Raw genomic sequence first — 26748 nt, 5'->3', positions numbered from 1 at the left:
AAATATTTCTCAACATATGCACACATAATATGTATTGTATTTATATGTGCATGTATGTATTAAATGTACATTTTGAATTGATAAGTGTTTCCAATACTACAGGTCTCTGGCAGTGAAGATGAGCAAAAACGGTACGATCATAGCGCTTACAATTGGAGGGCATAACGGAATGCTGCCTTGGCCATGGTGCATTGCGGCCGGGTGTTCACCTGAAAATGTATAATGAGGAAAAATTAATACGTAACGGCATAGTGACGTCATCTTGATAAAACGGTCTGAATAAAGTCAGGTGAGTTCATGCATACTCTTTTAATGTATTTGTCAGAAAATAAGGTAATTACTAAAGTCCTCTTATCTTTGTCTTTTTGAATCATGAAATTAGTTCCTGATTTTAAGGAATTATCTAAGATTGTGATAATGCAACCTTGATTTTTTTTTTAATAATTTGAATATATATTTATTCAGTTATTAATGAAAATTCTTAATGCAGTATTGAAGCAAAAAACAAAAACTATATATATGTTTTTGACCCATTATAACTAATAAGACTAATATGGACAAAATATACTACCTTAGATTTTAATTTTAATTTAGTGCTTATATCAGGTACTTCATAATGTCACCAATTTTATGAATACGATTTTGATTTTTAGTGGATTTTAAAAAAAGTCAGTTTTAATCAAGAAAAAAGAAAATGTAGTCATTAAATTTATTTAAATATATTTACAAAATAGTTTATAAGTGAACTACATTATTATTGTTTTTATTATTATAATTAATATAATAATTGAATCGAAAAAATTGAAAACTGAAATGTAATTATAGATGTTGAACTTTATTCATTCGTCATTCAAAAATATGAGCTGTAGTAAAAGATACACGCATATCAAATGTTGGTTTATCGGGTTTCAGATAGATCTAGATTAGTTATTTTTTGATATTAAAAAAAAAAAATCTACAAATATTATAATATATTGTTATACGTAAAAGATGATTTCAATTAGTTTTGTATCCAATCACGTAATAAGCCATTTCATAATAAATTAAAAAAAAAATAATATACGATTCTTAAGTAATGTCATTATAATCGTATGCTTGTAATTGTACTTATTTAATTACATATTTGTAAAAATCTACCAGAGTGCATCTGATCGCGTTATAAATACTACTACAACGGCTAGTAACATCGATAGTCTTGTTTGCGCTGAGTGGTCATATATTTTTTTTCTTAGATATTGCCTACCCTCTCCCAGCCCCTTCCATCAAAAATCAAGGGCACTCATGTCTGATGAAAAATGACGGGATTTACCGGTTCAACGTGTGGCACTTGCGGGTTCTCATATTTTATAGATGTTAAGAATATATATATATATATATTATTATTATTATTGTTTTCGTTCTAATAATAATAATAATAGTGTGCTAGCACTGGAACAATAGCGGCTGTGTTCTCGTTACAATAATAATACATTATTATCAAAACCGGCGGTGGCGGAGCTCTGAAAACGTGCGATCCATTCTTCGGAGTTTGGCAATATTTCAGTGCGTTGTGTTATATAATATATTCACACCGCTCTGCAACCAATTGTGATTAATAACGACAGACTTCGGTACAATGGGATTGAACCGCTCGGGATTAATATCATTATTGTTACGATTATTATCTTAACCACGATATGCGTACCGATGTACGTATTATGGATTATTAGATACGACCGGAATCGGGGGTTGTTTAAAACGATATTTCCGAGGAAGTAAGTACATTTTTATCGTTGTCGTTATTATGTTCATACACTCGAACAGGCTGAGATTAAAATGCGTTCGGCACCTTCTCCGACGTGATCCAGAGACCTGCATGTGGTTCACGCGAGTACGAAAATATTAGTGAATATCGACAGTAAATAGTCTTTCATATGGTAGTTATTCTGCCAAAATATACCATATTTTGGCAAAATAAGGGTGGTCCCAGACTAAGATAATAGTGGAATGGAGGAAGGGGGAGATTCTAAAAAGTTCTGAATTCTAATTTTCTATTTTAAGAGTGGTTTAATGAATCCCCGATCTGAAGCCACTCCAGACTTATAGAAAACGCAGAAAAAGAAAAACATTGGGTTCTCGATCTAATCAAGGCAAATAGCTTGTGCATAGCGAAAAGATTCGTTATTTAATAATTGATTACGTCGTACAACACATAATAATAAAAATAATCAAAATAGCCGTATTATATAGTTGTTATTATTTGTTAATATCACAGTTTTTTGTCGCTTGAAATCGTGTAATTAAACACACTTTGTATTAAATGGAACATTTGTTATTTTAGTTGAAATTTGTGTCTCTCACCAAGACGTACTTAATATCATATACATCGTGGTCTATACACCAACGTCTGTTAACAATATTAAAGGAGTGACTCGTTTGATTTTTAAACTTTTGATTACCTTTGGTTTGTTTACGCAATGTATCCAATAATATTTAGTTTTTAATATTACAAAATTTTTACTATGAGAAAACATAAAATACTACCAAAAAAGAATAAAAATGTGTAATAATAGGAGAGAACACCAATAAAACGGACAGTCGAATGTTTTTAAGTATAATTTAAGGCCACCGACCGTTTAATATATGAACTCTGACGGTGGCCGAATTTGCATTTGACGGATCGCAAGAGTAGTAGCCGGTATCCGAAGACGACGCCTTTTGAATTAATAATCTGCTGCTGGTGGTCGACCCTTTTTCCGTTACTAGGCTGATTCCGCCTCGTGGAGAATCGAAATTTATGGGCTGTGAACCGCACATACGTACATAAAAAAAAAAAAAAAACATGTAGCAAAATGTATCATTTCGAAAACCTAATTCGATAAATGACTATTCTTCTTAGTCAATATTGTTTCACTTACTTGTTTTTCGTGCGTCCATCCAACGGTCGGTGGTGGTTCGGGGGCAAATTGTATCAAGCAGGTGAGGTTTATCGTGCTACCCTGATCGATGAACAGCTCCGGACCACCAAGTATTTCGGTAGTAGGCTCTGAAAAAGAAAATAATATAATAATATTATTACAAAAAAAAAAGTTTATGTGATACGCAATACGCTTGTAAAGATCAGTGATCATATAGAGTTTGATTTGAATTGATAATCATAGATATTTTGAATAATTCTCAGATTTTATTTTATTGAGTGTCTAATTCGATTTATGTTTTATGAGGTCTGAAATTAAAATTTAAAATATTCGTCTCAACTAGTTAACCTTTTTTCTTTTTTTTTTTTGACAGTGAAGTTATATTCAACACGAAAACTTCACAGGCATAGTGAGGGATTTTTTGAGTACGAACATTATACACGTAATAATAAAATGTAATTAAAAAAAAATAAAAATGTTTTAATCCCTGTGGGAGTAATAATATGAAAAAAAAATTGAAATACTCATATGCACAGCTTCGTCGTCAGCCGGTATATTCTATTAAAAAACTGTCACCCTCGATCTAGAATTCTAAAACGTTATCTGTATAAACATTCGTTGGAAATAGGGAACCTTATGTACATGTATAGTTCCGTAAACGGATACACATATATACATATATTTCGCCTTAGTAATTGTCACCGTGTGTACCTGGATAGAATATGATATCGGTTTTTTTCCCATTTTGCTTTTCTTTATTTTTACCGCGTATGTGAGTATTTTAGACATACGTTTTGGGCAAGCACGATATTTATATTTTTCCTCGTTTTTTTCCTTATACTTGTAAAACAACGCTGTGGCGTGTAATTATACTAAACATAGTTTAACTGTAATTATATTCAATACGGATGGCTGTAATACGAAAATAATTTTTATTTTCAAGTTAATGAGACGAAACCATATATAAGAATTGAGTATTTTATTTTACGGTGTTTTGACTTGGTTTCCAATAGGGAACATGAATAATTTAACTACAAAAACTGGGTGGATTTTAATTTTTTTTTTTTATATTTTTTTTCTTGTATCTATGTATAAGATTATTTTGACTACAAAGAGTGCTTTGTTCATCATAAAATTAAATTTCAAACATAGGAAATAGGTTCAATATTTGAATTTCCAACTGATGCTTGAAGTAGTTCATATTTTTAATTTCTCAACAGTTTACCAAATAATTGTGAAAAACGGAGAAAAAATTGTAAAAATTTAAAATTTCAACCAAGATTTGAATTCTCATCTCTTATAATCACAAATAATTTTATCACTCACTATTTATTTTTGAGTCTGTGTACACAATTTTGACCAGAAAGGATGCTCCGATTATTAGTCATAAAAAAAATCTGATAGGAAGTATTAATTTGTTGATATATTTATCAGGATTATCTTACAAATTCCCTAGTAGTTATCTTAATAATTATGAAAAACTGACGAAAAGATATAATATAAACTTAAAAATTTACGGCGTATCGGTATTTATGACAAAATCGAATTTCAAAATAATAATTGTATAGATATGAAATTATCATTAAATGCTTATATCATTTCATATCAATTTGCTACACATTGTATTATTTAAAAAATATTTTTTTAAATCAAAATATTAAATATAATTACGAGTAAGTAGTTTAAATTAATCTAATAGAAATCGCATTTTTTATATATAAAATAAATTAAGTTAAAAACTATATTTATTTTTTACTTAATATATCCATAAAAATGGATGGTAAGTAAACATCTACATTCTTAATTCTCATTTCAAGTAAACTTTGAAGGACCATGCATTTTTGAAGATTTTGAATTTCAAGTGGTCTGAAAAATTTTTTTAAAAATTTTTTTAAACATGGAATAAGTAAAAGTGATCCTTTAAAAATAATTATGACCTAATCTATTTACTTATGTTCAATACGGGTTGTTCTCAAAACTTCGCATAGGTCACTTTTTGATTTTGTAGATTTTTCAATCGAAAAATGATGAAGAAGTGGAAGAATTTACGACACAACCAATCTTGACTATTTTTGGTTATTTATGGAAAGACACGACTGAAACCCATTTTCGTTAAGTACTTTGTTTGGATTAAAAAAAAAATAAAAATTAGCAAAAATTTTCAAATCCTCACTGAAAGATATGGAATTTTCCTTTTAATCGATGACGTTGACAAATCGTGCATCGTTTGCTGTACTATGTGCGCAAATTATACAATTTATTTTTAAAGGCGTCTAATTCACATTTAGTTATTAGCTTATTAAGCCGAGGATTGTTCGGGAAAGAAACTTTAGGTATTTTTTAATCGATTGGTCCGTATTTTGGAAATTATAGCGCAGCAGTTGCATTGTAGATTTTCCCGGTGATTACACATTCAGAAACTAGGAACACTATTGAACATAATCTAACTACAGAGGCGAACTACATATCCAAGGTGTACCTAGGATACCTTGGCAAGAGTGAGTGTTTGGTAAAGTTGAATCCCCAAAACTATTCCAATGACCTATCTAATTCAATTTCAATCAGATAAAATCAACAATTTCTTCATTTTGTCATCGGTGTGCGTACAATACCATTAAGATAGTGATTAATTTTTATTTTTATACTTATTCTATATCAGTATGAGTAATGTAATACACGTATTTTGTAAATTTCTCCAGAGATTATTTGTATATATATATATATGAATATAAAAAGACAATGGAACGCTGGGTTCTGGGTTTTAAAATAACGGTGACTAACGATGGAATAGCGAGAAAATTAAAGTAAAATTGCTTTGCTTATCCGTTTCACGGTCCAGATAAAATCGAATACATATAATGCTATTATAATGGTTCTAATGACTTTTGGGACATTATACAAACATGTGCAGATGCAAGCATACCCATATATGCAATGCATCGGAAAGATTCAGCGTTAAAATGATACCTTATTTGTTATTTTTATTATTTTTTGTTCTTGAATTACAACAATATATATAGGGTAATTATAAAAAATTAGCTAAACATTTCTTTTCAAGTTCACCACTTGAACGATTAGTTTAGTCATACGTGTTTTATTTGATGTTTTAAAAAATGGTAATATAATACGTATGTTTTAGTGATGATAAAAAAATAAATAAATATATATATAATAATTTTAGAAAAATTATGTTCCTTGTATATTTTTCGTTTTCATTGTAATTTCTGTAGACTTATAAACTATTAACTCAATTTTACTAAAGTCCTACTGTGATAACATTTTATACTGAATTATAAAACAGTACCAAGATAGATAACGTAATATATAAATATATATTGTGTACTCGTGTAGTATTCATGTTTAACTGTTTATTACGTTTCAGAAATACGGCCATTCGTGCGCTGAGTGTGCGGACAAAAATTCGACGAATGAATTATTTACAATAATATGACATTTTAGGTGTTGAAAGCCGAATCACTGATGCAAATGTGCCAATCGAGTACTTATGGATGGATAACTTGCATTGACAAATCATATACATTAACACTTAATTATTACTGGTATTGTACATTGTATTTATTTATACGAGTACTACGTGTACACGGGTGCACAAGATGTAGTGTCAAGTCTTTTCCCGTGTACCCTCACATTATTCATCATTTTTAAATACTTAATGGGTACACAGATACGCCCCGAAGAGTACACGTATAAAACGTCGCTTAAATGTTAAAATTCTATCCGAAAAGTCGTATATTATTGCGAAAAGCGATATTAGAACAACGACCGGTATAAACGAGTCTGTTTTCTATTATGATTGCTTTATCAGTATATATTTTTGTGTACGTATGGACACTCATAAATAGTTACTAACTTAACCTAACCAGTCAATTTTATAAAATAATCGGCGTATGAAAACTCTCAGCATTCACTCTTTCTTTTCGGAATAATTTCTATCCATCGAGTTTTGGTGTGCATATAATATGGAAAAATGTAGAATTCTTACGATTTCAATTAGTTACAAACATTAAAATTCGTAATTTAGCGAGTCATGTAATATATTTGTACGCATAGATCACAAATATAAATAAATCAAAAAATTAAAAAATTAGTTGAATTGAGTATATTTCGTAAAATATGTTTTTTAATATTGATTTGTGTTTAAAATTATAAATTAAAATTATAAATAAGATTTCGATTATTTAAAATATCGTACAAATGTTATTTATAATAACCAAATAAATGGACGAGAAATAAGAAAATATCATAAAAATCTTCTACCATAAATACATTATAATTAGAAAAGTTTATTTTTGCTTACATTTTTTATTAATTCAAAAGATTTGATTTGGAGTTTTTACCTTTAAATTAAACATACTTTCTTACACTTTCCCTAAACACCATTAAACGACATTAACATATTCAGATTTTTGTTGTCCTTCTGAACGAATATATTCGAAAGGTTTATGTGTCTAGATTCACTTTTAATGGTGCCTTTGTAGAGTGAAGGGATGTTCCAAAATTAAAAAATACAACAGATAAATTTTTGAATTGTATCCGAATGACCTAGGAAGAAATTTGAATAAATAATATGAAATGATTATTTGGGTTCACCATAAAAATATCATGGCTATCACATCTTACTAATACACATTATGGTAAATAATATTATCATTGGCGTTTGTAGATTTTTTTTGCATACATTTTTTTGGTGGTTTTTAACGAATTTAACTCAACAGCTTTATTTTAATGACATGCAACGTGAGTGATCTATGTTTGTTTTTTTGTTTTTTCACTTACATGATTTACATAAGAATTTTATGTGAATATTTTTATTTTTTTCTTGAAATCTTGTTTTGTTCTACCTAATTATTTTTCATAGCTATAAGTGTTTTGATTATGTAACAAAGACATTATTGTACCGATACAATGTGAATGCTTGATACAACGTAACTTATAGACCTTTAACTTATTATTAGGTCAATAATTTAAAATTACAAGATTCGACAATGATAGGAATAAATTATTTTCGTATCTACCGAAATTACTCGTTTTACAGTATCCTATCAGTTTCGAGAGTTGTGTTTTAATTCAAAACGATTATTGCTACTCGATTGATAATTCAGTATTTTCACCAATCATGTTTTTAACATTGCAGATTATAAGAAATCGAAGAGTTCAGAGTTAAAAATGTTATTTTAACGATTTTAAATCCAACGCGCATAACAATATCGTATCCGTGTTATAATGGAAATTAATCATTGTAAGAATATATTATTATTATGTCAGATATATTTTTTGCACTTTGAAAAATATAATTTATGATGGCAGTAATATCGATCCTCTACAATTTATTACTGTACAGGTAGGTGTGGTTGATTATTTGTTGCATTATAAATTATGAATTCAACAGATCTGATGCAGACTCCGACCCCGTCTGTCTGTGATGTTATAAAATGTTACAGTGTAATGATTTAGTAATTATTATGTATTGTTCATTACGAAATTACTATAATAGATTTTTATTATATAGGCATGTATTTTTATGTCATTTAAAACGTTCAACAAACAATGTGGTTTGATTGTAGGAGTAATTGACGTTCACACAACAAATAGATTCAACTTTTACAGTTATAGCATTGGTACCGTCTTAAGTTTTTTAATTTAATAATTTTTTACTTAAATACTTAAATAAATATATTTGAGTATAGTAAGTTATAGCGATTGGAATCAGAATCGTATTTAAAAATGTTATTTTTATTATCGTGTATATAAAACTAAAAATATAATTTTTTTTTTATTTATAACCTGGCTAATACCTATAGTTTTAGTTATTTATTGAAACTTTTGTTATATGTATTTGTTTTTCTAAACGAATATAATCCTCTTTAGTATGTTTTTTTCTTGCTTTCTGTTAACCTTATATAGTGTAATTTTCAGATTTATTTTATATTTTATAAATTTTTCCACTAAAAAGATTCAGTAAGAGTTATGTAGTATATACTAAGAGTTTTGGATATTATATAGGCTGTTTAAGGATTTAAAGCAAACTTCCCTTTTTAAAATTTTATATTTTTTATTATTTTGGCTCATTATTGAATTTAGTGATATAATATGGGATTCCCTTACCACCGGCAATGTTGGCTAGGTTGAAAGGGTACAGAGTAGGTTTTTGAGATTAAGGTCACCTAATAATACTATCTCACCTACCACAAAAATAATAAACGAATCATCAAATTTATCCTCACTAAACCGTTACTCTTTATTAGCCATGAATGACGATATGTACCTTGATTCTGACACCGATCACAATAAATCACTTCCACCAATTTTCATAATAACTCCGCTTAAGTTAGTTTGTGCAAGAACTCGGAACAAATTACGGAAACTGAGGGCTTCCTAATTGAACACGAAAAATATTAAAATAAACCTTCACTCAGCCAATTATTTTTGGATGTTGCATATGCTTTCGACAGTTTGGTATGACGGTATATTTTTCAAACTAAAAAAATTCTTGCATGCGCCTTACTTTCTACTAATAAAATCGTAACTGAGTGACCGTACTTGCGAAGTGCGCCAGAAAGATTTACTTACTAGAGTTACTCTAGTTACTCAAATTATTTTAACATTTCAGCTGGATTCCTCCGAAGTAGAAATATTGCTTCCTTTCTCTACAACATATTTACACATGACATTCCTAAAACTCTTTTTATTGAACTCGGTTCCGATGCGGATGACAAATAAATTGTGCCTTCTAATGAAAATCCGGTTTTAGTTTCCAATATGATTCAAAGATACCTTAACATAATTCACCTTTGAACAAAAATATAGGAAATCAAAATTAATGAATCAAAGTCTTCATTCATAACGTTCACCATAAAAAAAGAATTATGTCCTCAAGTTCAATGAACAACATTCCAATCCCCATCTGTTCAGAAGTTAAATATTTTGATCTCATCCTCGACAAAAACTAACTTGGAATCCGCATCTAAAAAATAAACGAAAAACTTTTAATACCCATCTCTACCTCATTTAGAACCTTACTTAAATCTAAAATGAATATTAGTACCAAATTACTAATTCACAAGTTCTTACTCAGACCACTATGGACCTACGATGTTCCATTATGGGGTGCCGCTAAACTTTCAAACACCCGAATTATTCAAGGTTTCCATTCAATATGAATTTGCCTAGTTTCTTTTGCTTTCAGGTAGATTACCAGCCACAACCTTCACAAAGATCTTAAAGTAAAAAATTTTAACCAAATCTCCAAATTATATTACACCAGATTTCACAATAAACTTCAGTCTCACAAAAATCCACTAATAACCAAATTATCAACAAATAATTATATAATACTCTCATTTTCTACTTTTTTTCTTATACTTTTTATTTCTTTATCTTCATGAAATTTATCCTTGATTAGGGAAAATGTAGACGACGATTGATCTATTCATTGTCAATTTCTCGTATTATCACTGTTATAATTAAAGCAATTTATGAGTATTCTTCGCGATATTTTTTATATGGGTTTCTTAAGATGCATATATCAAATTAACTTTATTTTTAAAATAATTGTGTACTTAATAAACTCAACTAAACCAAGTTGGCGTACTTAATAATTTTTTTTTTTTACTAGTAACTAGTATTTATAATCAAATATGAATTTCATAATCTAACCTACACTGGTTTATAAACCAATTTTGTGATATTCATTTTATGGGACATGATATTCTGAAAAATTCATGGATTGTCATTGTGAAACTTAATTGGTGCTGGTCACTGTTCGGTAATGGATTTTATTTATAATAAACCAAGCCTACAGAAAATAATTTAATTGAATTTGCTGGTTACATATTTTCAACACGTAATTTGCGACAGCACAATATTTCTTCAGCGTGTATGGGTTTCACTGTGGCGTGCTCAGAATTTTGAGTAATTATTTTTAGCTTTCTTAGTTATTTGTACTTTTATATATATTTATAAAATGTATCATAAATGATATAGTAGTACGGTGTGTAATATTAATTAATATATCATACATTATTATGAGTATTAAATGTGTATTTGTTGGATTTCGGCAATATTGTTTAGAATTTATTGGATTTCGTTTACATTTATTTTATTTATTTATTTTTCATTTAATTATTTTATTTATGTATGAATAGAAACATTAAGAACATTTAACGCAAAATTGTTTTTTCAAGTTAAACAATTAGTTTTATAAAGTAATAATATATTCTTTCATAAAGTATAATTGTATAGTATAAATATATTATGTATTTTGTTTTTCTTACCAATTTATGTTCTATAATTGACGTATCAAGAATTTTTTTGTTCACTAAAATTTATAATTAATAAAATTTTTTATGTATATTCAAAAATAAATAACATACAATTTACGTCACATTTAATATACTACTCAATCTTATCATATTTAATAGTATAGATAATAGCCATTAGGTTTTTCTGTTATCAAATTCTCTAAGAAGATTTTTATTTTTATCGCGTGTAAATGTCCTTCTTGGTGATGTGTTAATTTACATTTAGTTTTAATATTTTTTTACATTCGAAATTTATAATTAGCGAGCCAAAATAAAAACTAATGACTATGATCATCAATTTATTGATTTTTTTCAATCCGCAATTCATTCTTGATAATTTTATCCACACAGGATTTATAAATAAATCTAAATGAGTTATGGACTTTTACTCCTTCTCCTCGCAGAGTCATTTCCGTTATTCTCATACAACAGTATAATCTTTATTTGTGGCCTGAAAATTGAGTGCTCCATAATAATTGTACATTTTGTATTTGTTACTTGTATGTGTAACGATTTTATATCGTTGAACTGCACTAACTCAACTTGATTAAGCAATGTAACAATAATTATTGATTCATTTTTATTTTGAATTCATAATTAATGTGTTAAAAATCAGTAACTTAAAGAGTGTGCTTTTGTTTTGAGCATTTATATTTTCTTGTCAAAGAAAGGTATTATTATAAAAAAGCATATTTAATAATTATTATGAAAAAAAAGCATTTTACCCTGGTATAATAAATTATGAGTTTAGTTAAATTCTTTGTAAGGATGTTTTTAATTCTAATTTTTTTCAATATGTATAAACTAAAAAAAAAAACAGAATTATAACAAATTAGCATATATGTATTTTTTAACTATATATATATATTAATTTTAACCCATTTAAAACAAGATTTCTTTTAAATTTCCTCTCATTTATTCTAAGAAAATTATATTAAATATTTTTCTGTTTAAATATTATTTTACGAATAATTTGAATAAATTATTATTCTCATAATAAATATCACTAAATTACTCATTTATATACTTTCAAATGTTTTACGAAATACAGTTAAATATTTATACTTAATTCAAAGAAACCATAATTTTCCGTCTTATTCTAAAAAGACTACATTTTACAAGTGTGTACACAATGATGATAATTAGTTAACATTTTCATAATTATTCATTGATAAATTATATTTAAAGCCAAATAAAAAATGATAATTTTGTTGATAAGCAAGCTATTTTAATTTATTAGGACAATTTAGCAATTTGATTTTATTTAAAACTACAATTAGACAATATTTGAAAAATAATGACTTATAATTATTTAAAAAAAATAAATGTGTATGATGCTCTTGAAAATGTTCCTATATAAACAGACACAATGAAATTTATTGCCCAGTGCTAGGAAAAATGAGATACGCCCTCTATGACTTCATACTCATTCGGGATGCTTAATTTTTTCAATTACAATATACATTTCCATACAGGACGTGTATTTTTGGTAGAATAATGATTAAGAAAAATACGAGATTCACTGATTTAATATGAGAATAAGACTTATATTAAAACAAATCTAGGATTGATAATCTGGTAAAATTATATTAAATATTAATTACAATTTTACGTTTATTAAAATACATTAAATGTATTATTATTAATTATTAATGACCTATATAATGTATAAAATTAATTCAATTATTAATTTTTATACATATAAATATATTCGAGAAATTAAATAAATATTCCATATTAGTTTAATTGTATTATATAATAAATAAATTAATGATGTTGAAATATCGATTGTTGTCGTCGAAAATGTAATAATTTTTACAAAGTATATATTATACGAGTGAAACTTATCTAGTTAAAAATCTATAAAATTAGAATAATATCATAATTTAAAATGTGGGTCAGTTAATAAATAACAAATCAACTAAAGTTAGGTAAAAAAAAAGTCAATATATACAATATATTAATTTAATTTTAAGTTAACTGACTATTTTTTTACTTGAATGATTTTTCAAATTTATCAACATATTAATTCAAAGTTATTAGTTTGATTAATAAACTATGGTACATGACCATTTTAATCGAAGAGATATTTTAGTAGTAAAAATAGATATGCATATAGTTGAAGTTCAGTCTTTGAATTTTTATCGGCACAGTAACAATATATTAATATAAATACTAATATATATATATATATATCTTAATTTTTAGTTATTGAAGCTCGTTATATGTGTTGTAGATATAGAACCCTCCACAAAAAAAGAAATAATAACCAAGTAGCGGAAACTATATTGTAAGTATCTTTTATTTTTCTATTAATATATTTTCTCAATAGTTTATTTTTATCAAATAACGTTTAGAACAGTTGTTTATATAAAATTAGGTTTTTAATTCAATAAAGATTTTGTATTGATGTATATTTTAAAAGATTTAATATTTTTTATTGATAGAATGATATTACATCAATAAGTATGTATTATTCTTAAACTACTATATAGTCATTCAATTTTTTTGAGTTTAAATTATTACACCATGAAATAGTAACTTAATTTCCAAAAGGAACAAAAGCCTCTTTGATTATAATATCATTCGTGAAGTTTATTTTAGTTTTAATTTAAGATGTATTAAATAATATGATATAAGTGTTATTTAAAAAATATTTTATACTAGTTAAGATTGTTTTATGGATAGTTCAAATTTTAACTTGGTAACATTTTAAATTTTTACTTACCTAATCAGCCTATTAATTTCAATTAATTATTTTTGTAAAATATTATATTAAAAACAATAATTTTATATTTATTTATTAATTTTGCTGGTCTAACAAGCTTTAGAATAATGTTTCCTCGTACATGATTGATATATAATATCCAATACAATGTTTCGAGTACATTAACAATAAAAAGTTGAAAACTAATAATAAGTAAATAAAGGAATAAAACATCATTGTAAAATCAATAGTTCCATTGTGCTGCTGAAAACCGAAAAGTTTTTTGGCCAAAAGCTAAATATAACTAACTTTTATACGTACCTAACATGCTTGGATGTATATTGTTGGTGGCACGTACGAACAATGAAAATAAACATCCATCCGATAAAGGGAAATACGAAGAAAAAAATAAAAGTTAAAGATTTATTTAAAATGTAATAATGTTTTATTGATTTCCTGCAGATCCCATCTATACGTACTTTCGTCTTAGTTTTGCACGTCTTCAAACAAAATCAAATAGGATAAATAATTTCAATATGATACTTCTTGCATACGATTTCGTTGTCGATTCATTCGATTTATTCGATTTTCAATTGACATTAATCAGCTGTATTCCGCAACCGATTATTGTCGTTTCGTAAGTATTATAAACTATAGTATTCGTATAGAACGCGTAATATGAAGAAATCCTCAGTGAATTTGAATTAAATAAAAAACATCAATTGATGTAATATATATATATATATATATATATAAATTAAAAAAAAAACGCCAAAAAAAGGCGACCATATTTATTTCTTCGTCATTATTGCACATATATTGTATACAAAATGCAGGTTTTAAAATTTCTCCTTTGATCGGCCTCCTTCCCGAAATTTCTGACCAACTATCGTATGATTGAGGAATCTGATTTTTTTTTTGATCAAGCCGATGGTTAGCAAGAAATATTTGTGAAAGAAAGAAATATTTATGAAATTAAGCATTAAACTCCGATCTTAATACTATATCATAATAATCGTATTATTTACAGATACTACACGTAATATATTTAGTCAAACATTTTTATTTAATGCTTTCGTCAAAATACGTTTCTATTTAACAAATTTAGTTTTCATATATATTTCGTAATTATATAAAAATATTGTATCTCGAAACATTCAAAAGTATGACAAAATAAAGTATCATAAACAAAAAATTGCTTTTGACACTGTTTGTCGTAGATTTCAGCAATATGAGTTTATACAAAATTACATTTTTTTTAAATAATAACAATCGTTTATATATGATAGTTTTTCGACAAAAACATAAAAAATAAAAATTTGAGTTACCTACATATTACATACAGCTCATTATAAATAAATTACATATAAAAATGTACTAACTCAACACACTATTTATATTATTTGTCATTTATAGCTTATTATTATTATTTATTATATTATTTTATGTATTTAATAAATATGTACTCTGATTATTATTTTCATACGTTTTTTTCGGTCAAAACGAGTTTTTAATTGAAAAAAATTGTACATTTTTTTAACAAAATTTGACGAACTGTTTTCAAAGAGCCGTCAAGTTTGTTATAAATATAAAGTTTCAATTGTATTAACATAATCTGTCTGTTTACGTTGTTTGTACGATGTGCAATTTCTCGTCTAGTGCGTCGTTTACGCAGGAGTGGACCGTACCGAGATGAAATAGGTTAGGCATTCGACCAATACAACGCGAGCAGTTATTTTTGTATATAAAAACGCACGCGTGCGCGCATGTGTGTTTATGTGCGTAAGTATAATTGTTCATGTCTTAGTGCGAAAACATTTTTGCGTGAGTAAATGGGCTACGAAGGAGTAATTTTCTTTTAATGTTCGAACTCGACAAAAGGAGGTATTCATTACGCACCACGTAGTTATATATGTATGTATGTATATACGCATATATAGAACTTCGATGGTCGGGATCGTAGGAAATAAAATCCTGATACCATGTGTTATGACGATGATGGTGGGAAACGATGTTATCACGTTTCCACGAATGGTTTTATTTCAATAGGTATTTTCCGTTGAATTTGTTTCACTTACTACATAATATTTTCATTTTTATCTTTTGATTCTACTCGTATATGAATGTGCTTTTAACATAATGAATTAATCCTGTGCGTATAATATATAATATTGTTCTACGATAAAAATTAACTCATTACTGTGACCATCGTAAATGTGTATACATTATATTATACGTATTTCACTACTAAATAACCCATAGTATGGTGAGTCAGTAAAATAATTGTGACCAGATTCCAATTATATCCATATTGAACCTCGTTTCAGGTATTTTATCTGAAAAATTAGTGTACCCACTTGGTATTTTGATTGAAATGCAATTGTATGATTTTCTAAAGGTTAATTTAAAATCAAGCGCCCAGTAAATTACTATATTTGATGAAGTTAAAAATAAGAAAATTTCTTGAGAACTAATATAATATTTGAAAGATTTGATGTATATATTTATGGAGTTTCGAAAGAAAACTTGCAAATACAATTGTATGATTGTTAATAAAACAAATCCGTTTCAAATCTTTTACATCTACAGATATTAATATGTACTTCGTCACAGTCAGTTCAAAAACTTAACTTTGTGAGTGTAAATCATTATGACTGTACATAATTAATGTACTTATTTCAACTGTCACCTCGAATACTATACTCATATGTATTGTGTAATATGAAATATTATAAGGATGTCAGTAAATGGTACGGTTTTTCTTTTATGGTAATGTAAGTTAAATTTACGATTAAAATATATGGTAAATATAGAATATTAAATATTGGCTTTGAAGTGTATGATGACGATGGTTGGATAACTGAAGTTGGGTATAATTCTATGAACAAATATTACAGACTAAAATTAATTCACAGCACAATGACGTAATATTGTTAATTTTATAACTAGGTACAGTTTGAGTTATTATTTAATTACTTGAACTTATGCTATGAAATGTTTTATAAAAATTTATTGTTATTTATTATATATATGCGGTAAAGCTAATTTTTTCACTGGTTGGACAACGGCATAAAATATATGTGATATTGGGTTAAAAATAGCAGTTGACATTAATTCGGAGTCCGTTTTAATAGGTAACTATAAAACTTTTTTGGAACTGCATTGAATCAAAAATATATGCAATATTTTTTTGATAGTAAGTTACAATCTATTTTCTTCTCATTCATTGTTCCACATTAACTTGATGATACATACAATTCAATAACTTAATAGAGAGTCACTAAACTAAATAATTCTTAAAACTTACTGTGTAATTACTGTATGAATTAGAACAAAATAATTGAATTGGTTTTGTGAACAATTAAATTGTGACAGAATCTTCTAGATATATAAGATAATTTTTTAGATATATTTTAATCTTCTTTTAAGCAAGATGGACCTTTTTTTTAAATAAGTACCAGAGAGATAAAGTTTATTATATCTGAATGAAACGCTTGGAGGATTTATTGTATCAAAATTAATATATACACAGATACTATAAAAATAAATACAACAGCATAATCATAAAATCATCAAGCTTTTCACTTTGATCGCAATTTAATTAATAAAAACTTAAATACAAAAGTTAACAAATTCAGTTTAGTTTTAATGGTTGAAAAAATTAGTTGCTCGGTCTCAAAGATTTAAAAATGTAAACGCATCAAATGCGACATTAGTTTTTTTTTTTTTATTAAGCTGCTATCAACTTTTTCAATATCTGCGAGATATCAACTGTAAGTTAAAACTATCACTTCGATAGTATTTTTTTATTGAAAAAATTATTAATATATTTTTATCCATTCAAACTGTTGTATAGTTCGATAAACAAATAAATAGCAAATAAAATAATAATAAAAATGAAAGAACTATTCAAATAAATCAACTATCAGATGAAATAAAAGCCACAAAATTATTTTAACGGTAGTCATTAAAGTATTTATGTATTTCGAGTATAAAAAATCGTATGTATTGTCAGCATAGTTATCAACCACGCTGGTTGAAATAAATTGGTTTTGTTTTTTAAATCAATATGGTTATAATATTATTTTATTTGTATATGCAGTTGACCAATCAATTAAATAATAAATAAAATATATAAATTATATAAACTAATCGAACATTTAAATATAAGCTTTATCGAGGTCAATATTTTAAATAAGGTAATAATTTTATATTTTATAAAATGATTCGCTTAAACTTTTTGGCAAATATTTATCATCGATCTTGTTGTTCATCGATTTCGGGATAAGCCTGTGGTTAGGTTTATTGCATTGGTATTTAAAAGTGAAAATAATGGAATTATTGTATAAATGAGGGTTTATTCGTAGTACTAGGATAAATTCATTGGTTATAAGTTATAACCAATGATTATAATTTATAACTATATTTAGTCTACCGTGAAATATTTTTATGAGTGGCATAAGTAGTGTACGCATTATCACGTTTTACCATAAATAAATGCATTTATATTGTTAAGGAGATTTGTTTGTGTTGTTTCATTAAAAGTTACTGTTTATATAAAAAAAAGGAGATCTAGAAACGAATGATTAGTAAGGTAAAACTATACATTGTAATTCACGGAATGATCAATTTAATGTATATATAAATAAAATTATACAGTTTTTTTTTTTGTAATTAATGTTTGACGTGTTTAGTTTAATGGACTTTTTGTTAGTTTATTTGAAACCCTCTGATCTCTATTAACGGTGTATGAAAATTGATGATTATTTCAACATTCTCGAATGTTTACTCCAAGCAATCGCGTATGCATAATAGTTATTATGTTTTTGTAAAATGTTTAATCCCAATAATGCCACAGTGTAGACAACGTTCTCTACATTCCAGTAATGCACTTGAAATATTTTCAACGAAATCCCGTTGTTTGACAATAGATTATTTTTGTTTACAATCGTTGATCGTTATTTACCCATATTAATGAGTGAATATTTGTGACAGTAAAAGCTTGCAACAAAAACGTTAACGTTGTATAGTATTTAAATATTAAATCGTTTTGTGGTTAATACCCTTAAAATAATATATTTTATTGTTGTTTACTTACTGTAGTTAAAAGCGGAAATCTATTAATATATATATGTAACATGTTTTATATGCCCTGTGTGAATTAAAGTAACAAATCTTTTTCAAAACGTGAACGATCATTTTTCGCTGAAAGGTCCACCAACCCATCGTAGGTTGTCATCAGATTTATTGGTCGCATTAAACCGAAAGAAAAACTTTTTTTTTCATGTCGCATTTTTTTACTTCATCCCATGAGACCCAGGTTATATCGTCACATGTAAATTTATCTAGTGAAAAAAAAAAAAAACAAAAAGAAAAGAAATAGTGTAAAAAAAAAGTTTCCAGCGACCGAGTCACGGTCGTTGTTCACATACGATACAACGACCGTGACTCGGTCGTTATTTGCATACGATACAACGCGTGCAGTTCGTTTAATTGGATAGTACTCCTAATTTACATTCCACGTTCACGCGCGTGCGTACGAGTTTCTGTGAGAGTGTGTTTTTACACAACCATTTATTGGTCGGCAACATTAATGTGTAACTATGCCCTCGTATTTTTTCGAAATATTTACGCGCTCGATCATTCGATTCGTTTACCTAATGATTATACGTTGCATTTTTCACGAGCTGTCTATGTTATTTTTGCCATCGGGCTAAATTTGCGGTCAGTACGGAAGATCGGCGACCATGGGATATTTTCAAAGGTATTTATTTAACGATGTTGTGTCAGGACAGTTATTTTTACTATTATTTTATTAGTGAATTGCATTATGCGTTGTGTGGGAAACATCGACTGCTCAAATATCCTTGATCGACATTTTGAATGGTAACCGACGGGGCCCGCACAGACTGTATGCATCTGAGTTGGCAGTCATGCCTTAGGCCATCAACCAACAGAACCTCTATAGCGTGATCGTCTTTTTACTTATTTATTGTAATATTTATGTCGAATTCGTATAAAATTATTTTAATTTTAATATACATCAGTTTCCGTAAACTTTATTCATTTCATCGTGTTAATCGAACGTGGCGTCCAGGTTATACTCTACCGACGACCGTTCGGTTCTCGTGGGGAGACGCTCGAATGGTCGCGCGATGAAAATCAACTCAGATAAATATATAAAGGAGGGGCAGTGTAATGCAATTATCACACAGCTAGCCACGATACGTGCAGTTATTTGCTTGAACCTGGCTTACTGCAAAAAAAATATTGCAGAATTAATTCCGTAGTCTCTCTCTTCCTTGTTATCGTTCTAAACTGTATTCGGTCTACACTGCTTCCCACCAGATGAACTCCACCAGGAGTGAATTCTATACACGTGATAATTCTCTACTTAGAGAAGGGAGTACAAGTGTTACAGTGCACTTTACTCCTTCCAAGTGAGAAGTTCATCGACAAAGACCTCTGACAATTTTTTTGATAGAAAAATAGAAAAACATAAATTGATAATAATTACTAACGTTTGCTTGTCACCGTTCGCTACTGAAAACCTAACCCCACACCATACGATAAGTGTTCAAAATCATCTAAAGCGTACAGAAAACATTTTTTAAATTATTTGTCTGAGGGACATAATCTATACAAAGTAGATACAATTAGTGTAGATTATAAGAATATATATTGACATTAAAGATTTGAGTTGGAGAAGTCTATTATTGATGACACTCTAGTTCAAGAGAGTAAAAAGATAGTAGCATCATTTCGTTTTCTTTAGGTTTCCAGAAATAGGTAAAGGTTAATAGGTAATCTTTTGCAAATATATTTGGATAATTTTTTAAGAACTTGTTGTATCGAGTTTAATAATTTGTAATAGATTGTGATATTGTTTTCATTTATAGGTCAAAGTGAAAAGTTTGGTTTGTAACAGAATATAGTGTTCGAAATTAAACGCAACTTTTTGTTTGTTTGTATTTTATCCAGATTGGATTTTAGAAGATCCCAAATTCGTAAAGTGTATGTCCAAATTAGTTTGAAAAGAAGTTTATATAGATTTATATTTTATGCGGAATGTAAATTTTGATTTTAAATGGAGGATTTGTATGAGTAGGTATGGACGAGTGTTTAATTTTGATTTTTGTACTGTGAATACGGTGTGATCAGTTCAGTTTTTTATCAAAGTGTACATCAAGGTATTTAGTTACATTCAAGGTGGTATTATAATGTTGTTTAAAATTATCGGTGGGTATATTGCGTGTTTGAATGAAAAGATAATATGGCATTATTTATTTTTATTTGTTTTAAGATTTTGGGTAGCCGTAGGAAGATTTTCGTAGACAGAAATAATGGCATTATCTTCAGCCTGTTCAGCTATAATAGTATTTGAGAAGATGGGTCGATTAGAGATTAAAATTTTATATAGAAGAGGGACGGTTATCCTTCTGTGCAGGACTCCAATAATTTAAAATGGTGACCGGCGTACTATACTGTGTCGAGTCAATTGCTTGCACGACGTCAAGAAGAATGCTGTGCAATTTTGTTTTTTTTTCTTCCAGCGAGGATAAAATTGTATTCGTTATATGATAAATTTGATAAACTGTGAAGCGAAGATTGTACGTCCGTAAAGTTAGCTCCCCCTACCATGTCTAATCAAATCCGGACCTATTCTCAAATTTAGTAACCTTTTAGTGATTAATTGTGACCAACACCAAACAATTAATCACTAAAAGGTTACTAAATTTGAGGTTAAAAGGTTACTAACTTACAATATTCGATACGCAACGCAAATATAAATATAAACATTTTTAATTTGTTGCGATAGATAAGTTATAGTTTTTTTATATATATTTTTTTTTTTTTATACCTGTTTATATGTATTTTATTATGTTATACCTATAGCGATTGTGAAATTCTCCAAAATTGCAGTACTTTGAAAGTTTGAAACTCTTATAATTACTAAATAAAAAAATGATATATTAGTACCTACTTATAGTTAATCATTTGCAACTGATTCACAAGACTTCTTTTACCTGAAAAAATTAATATTTCCCTCAAAGAAAAAGTATGAGTTTGATGCTTGTGTGGTGTTTCGTCACGAGAATGAATATAAATCAAATTCTGATGAGAATAGTGATGATAGTGAAAAAAATGTAGTAAGTGATGGTAAAAAAATGTTTACTCTTGAAATACCATATGAAAAATATATTGAAATGGAACCAAAAATTGTTCAATATAAAAAAAATGTTACTGTCAAATCATACAATTTTTTGAAAAAATACATGGAGTAATGTTGTTAGTGATGGTTTTTTACTTGAATACAAATTTTCTTGCAATTTTGTGTACAAAAGATGTAAAGTGAGAATAAATTCGGCAAATAGTCAATATTTTATTCATTTTGAAGCAAAATGCAAGGATTGCAACAACAATTTACAAGGCTGGAGCAATGATGAACCGATAAATGGCACTCACTTAAACTAGAAATTATAACATTTGATACCGTGGACATGATTTAGAACATAATAGCAAAAGACAACTTAAAGAAGAGAAAAGGAAATTAATAGGTAGACAGCTAACAACAGATTTAGTAAGTAATTGGAGACGCAATCAAGCATCAAAAATAGAATTCGGTTCCATAACTTCACCTAATTTGTATCAGTCTAGTGTTCTTAGAAAAGCTAAACAAGATAATAAGGACAATACATTGAGTATATCTTTGAAGTGTCCAATTTTATCATTAGTCGAGCTAAAATATACACAGTTTGCAGGGTCTATTCACTTCATTAGGATTGACCCATTTCTTGTACATTATTGGAGTAATCATCAAATTGTAATTTATAAAAATTTAACTAAAGAATATTGCAGTACTTCAGTTAATGCTGCTAATAGTCTTATATAAAAAAAATGAAGCACTCTATGAACACTCTATGAAGCAGTTAAACAACACATCTTATGGCCAAATTCCTATAGCCCAAATGCTTTCCGAAAAACAGGACTCTCAAACAATACAAAATTGGTTTCCACGATGGTTACTCAGTGGAATAAGAATACCCAATAAAGTTGTTTATGATTTTTCAACTGCTCTAATAGGAGCTTTGACAAGAGCATTTAATTTATTTATTTATTTATTGGTGTAAACGCCCAGGTGGGCCCAAGTACAATGACAATAAGATTTATAAAAATAACATTGGTAGAATAAAGATACAAGTACAATAGTAGTATGATTTAAGTACATAAAATAAAATTACAAAATAATAGAGATATTTTTAGTGATATAACAAGCTGCTAAAAACTGTGTTTTAAAGAATACAAATTATTCATAATAAACGGATCAAGTTTTAAATTATTGCACTCTGGCTATTCGATCAATAGGATTATTAGTGCCGTAAGATGTTCGATGAAAAGGGATTTCAAATGTGGGACAAGAACGTGAATGAAATTTAGGCACATGGAAGTTTATAGACTGTAAAAGTTCTGGACAAGATATAACACCATTTATTAATTTAAATAGAAAGCAGATGTCTGTATATTTCCGTCTATTAACAAGGGGATCTAAATTGAGGGAATCCTGTATAGAATTAAGGGATATTGACTCAAATGGATTATTAATGGATTGCATACGTCTTTTATATGCGATTAAATGTAAAAATCTTCTTTGTACACGCTCATGCGATTCCATCAAACCGACTTGTGAGGGGTTAAAATAATTGAACAGTATTCCAACGCAGGTCTAACTAAAGAAACATACAAAGTTTTTAGACACTGTTTGTTCCTAAACTCTTTTGTATTCCTAATTAAGAAGCCAAGAGTTCTTAAGGACTTCGTACAGATATGATCGATATGTGAATTGAATGATAGATCGGTTTTAAAAACTATCCCAAGATCTTTATGGATACTAATATCCTCAATGTGATTTTTAAGGAGATGATAGACATTACTTAATTTGGTTTTTGAACGGGAAAAAGACATTTTGAAACACTTAGTGGTGTTCAGTTTTAACCCATTTAATTGACACCAATCACGAAATCTGTTCAGGTCATCTTGAATTTTATAATGATCATAAATTATGATGACATTTGCATAAATCTTGAGATCATCAGCAAACAGTTGGTATTTACAGTATTTGAAACAAGCACCTATGTTCAGAATAAATAATGCAAATAGCAGTGGTTATAAATTCCCCCCTTGGGGAACACTAGATGGTACTGGTATTTGATTTGATAGAAAACCATTTATTTTCACTTGTTGAACCATATTCACTAAGTAAGAACTAATCCAAGTTAACAAATTAATGGATAAGCCGTATGTCTTTAATTTTGCAGATAGCACTGAATGGTTAACTGAATCGAAAGCCTTGCTGAAATCTGTATAAATAACGTCCGTCTGAATTCTGGATTCTATAGAATTTGCCAAGAAATTATAAAAACAGAGAATAATTAATATATTAATAATAGCAGCATGCGAGATTATACTGCAAGATGTTTTAATATTTTAATTGGATAAAACGAAACATTATCGCAATGTTACATAAGAATTGACGTAGCACATATGATAAAACTATTTTGTCGAATTCCATATTTTAAGGGAATTCAAAATAAAAAGTTTTTTTTTTTTTCTTATACTTTTATTAAAAATAATGATATTTACAATCTGTGTTTAACATCACAATAAGTAAATTAGATAATTTATGTACAAATTTAACTTGAATAATTTGAAGAGGGAGGCCAACCAGTGATGGAACCCAACGTGAATTTATTTTAGATTAACAAATCTCAGCAATATTTTCTTTTGAGCCTATGGATGGGATTTATGGGTTGGGTAGATGAGATTTGTGATACTAATGGGTTTGTATGGGAAGGTAGTTTGAAGTAGAAGGATCTGTAATGTTTGGTGGCTAATTGGTCAACTGACTCAATTTTTAGGTCAGAGTGTAGTGAAGAGTTGGAAACAAACCAAGGAGCAGACGTTATCATACGGAGGGTAATGGATTGGAATGCTTTTATCGTGCGAATTTTGGACGGCTTAGCACAGCTCCAAATTTGGATTGCATTTGCCCATATTGGACGCAAAAGATATTTATACATTATAAGTTTGGTGTGCACTGGTAGTTTTGACTTAAAGATCGGACGAAGTAGGTGAAGGCGGCTGTTGAGTGTTTTTCTTTTTTGTTTAAGGTGTGGCCCCCAAGTTAATCTTTTATCAATGGTAATTCCGAGATATTTGACATTTGAAGATGATGGTATTTGAGTACCTTGGAAGTGAACAGGTGGGGGTTCTGTTCTTTTTAAAGTAAATGGTACATAAACAGATTTGTCTGGATTTATTTTTATTCGCCACTTAGTTGCCCAGTTGTCAATGGAATCTAAGTGTGTTTGCAAACAGTTGGATGTTTCGTCAAGGTCATTATTAGCACAAAGTATTGCGGTGTCGTCTGCGTAAGTGGCCAAGGTGGTGTTTGTTGTAACTGGTATGTCGGCTGTGTAAATATTAAATAGGTCAGGAGAGAGGTCACTGCCTTGGGGCACACCGGCTTTAATGGGAAAATGTGGTGAGTATGAGCTACCATATCGGATTTTGTATGAGCGGTTTTCGAGATATGAACGAATAATTAGATAATATGGCGCAGGTAGAAAAAGTTTGAGTTTAAATAGTAGGCCATCATGCCAGACACGGTCGAAAGCCTGTGTTACATCCAGGAAAACACCAGGACAAAATTGCTTCATTTCGAAGGATGATGATAATTTGTCTGTCAATCTATGAATCTGGTGGACAGTGGAATGTTTTGCTCTAAACCCAAATTGAGAGTTTGGAATAATTTTATGAGTTTGCATAATAGGTCAGATTCTTTTGAGTATTATTTTTTCGAACAGTTTTGCTAGAGTGGAAAGCAAGCTTATCGGCCTGTAGGATGTGGCTAGAGTCTTTGGTTTATTAGGTTTTGGTATAAGTATTACAGTTGACAACTTCCATATTAGCGGAAAATATGATAGTCTTAGCATAGCGTTGAAGATAAAAGTAATTAGTAGAATGGGTTTGCGAGGAAGATTTTTCAGAACTTAATTTGTAATTAGGTCGTGGCCAGGTGATTTCCCATCTTTTAATTTTTTAATTAAAAATAATATTTCACTTGGCGAGGTATGTTAAGCTGGTAATGACATAGGAAGAGGGCTGTTGATAAATTATTCGATGGTTTTAGAGTGGTCAGAGTTTGGTATTATATCGGCGTGAGGTGTGAAAATTTTCGATAAGTGTTTACTGAACAAATTGGCTTTTTCGATATCGGAGATGGCCAAGAAGCCGTCTGAGTCTGTTATGGGAGGGAGTTGTTCCTTTATTCTAAGTAAATTTTTAGTTGTTTTCCAAAGAGAACCGTCTGTTTGATTTAGTGATTGGTATTTATTTTCAAAATATTCGGATTTATGTTTTAATATTAATTTTTTTATAGTGTTCGCTAAGTGGTTATACAGTTTTTTATCAGAAGGATAGTGATATTTTTGCCACCTGGAGCGCACCCGCCATTTTTCAGAAATCAAATTTTTAATATTTGTAGGTAGAGATTGATTGCTTGTATTGTGTTTACTTGATTGTATTATTGGGTGTGAGGATTTAAATATAGCAGATTGAATTGACGTTACAAGATTTTGAGCAGCACTTTCTACATCCTCCATATTTTTAAGGGATATATTAAGGTAAGTTGTGTTTTGCTTAATTTCGGAAAATTCGTCCCATTTGATTGGTCCTTGAGATAATGATGGATGTGGAGGAGTTGGTTCAATTGATGCAATCGTAGTTAAAAGGATTGGAGTGTGATCCGAACTTGGGTCATTTA

The 26748-nt window shown here is 28.5% G+C and overlaps 1 protein-coding gene across 3 annotated transcripts in view; it reads right to left on the bottom strand.

Moving 5' to 3' along the window:
• The window catches only part of LOC112679627 (zwei Ig domain protein zig-8-like), a 345073-nt gene continuing 318325 nt past the window's right edge, over positions 1 to 26748 (bottom strand). For all 3 annotated transcript variants that reach the window (XM_025549512.1, XM_025549511.1, XM_025549513.1), the window contains 3 exons: positions 2898 to 3025; positions 2613 to 2781; positions 1 to 209 (listed from right to left, as the gene is read on the bottom strand). In XM_025549512.1, the coding sequence (XP_025405297.1) occupies positions 97 to 209; positions 2613 to 2781; positions 2898 to 3025 (410 nt within the window). In that variant the 3' untranslated portion in view covers positions 1 to 96. The remainder of the gene's footprint in view (positions 210 to 2612; positions 2782 to 2897; positions 3026 to 26748) is intronic.

Source organism: Sipha flava, unplaced genomic scaffold (assembly GCF_003268045.1).
Source record: "Sipha flava isolate LNK unplaced genomic scaffold, YSA_version1 165_pilon_pilon, whole genome shotgun sequence".
Lineage (NCBI taxonomy): Eukaryota > Metazoa > Arthropoda > Insecta > Hemiptera > Aphididae > Sipha > Sipha flava.
The sequence above is the reverse complement of the archived record's forward strand: the minus strand, read 5'-3'. Positions and strand labels throughout refer to the sequence as shown.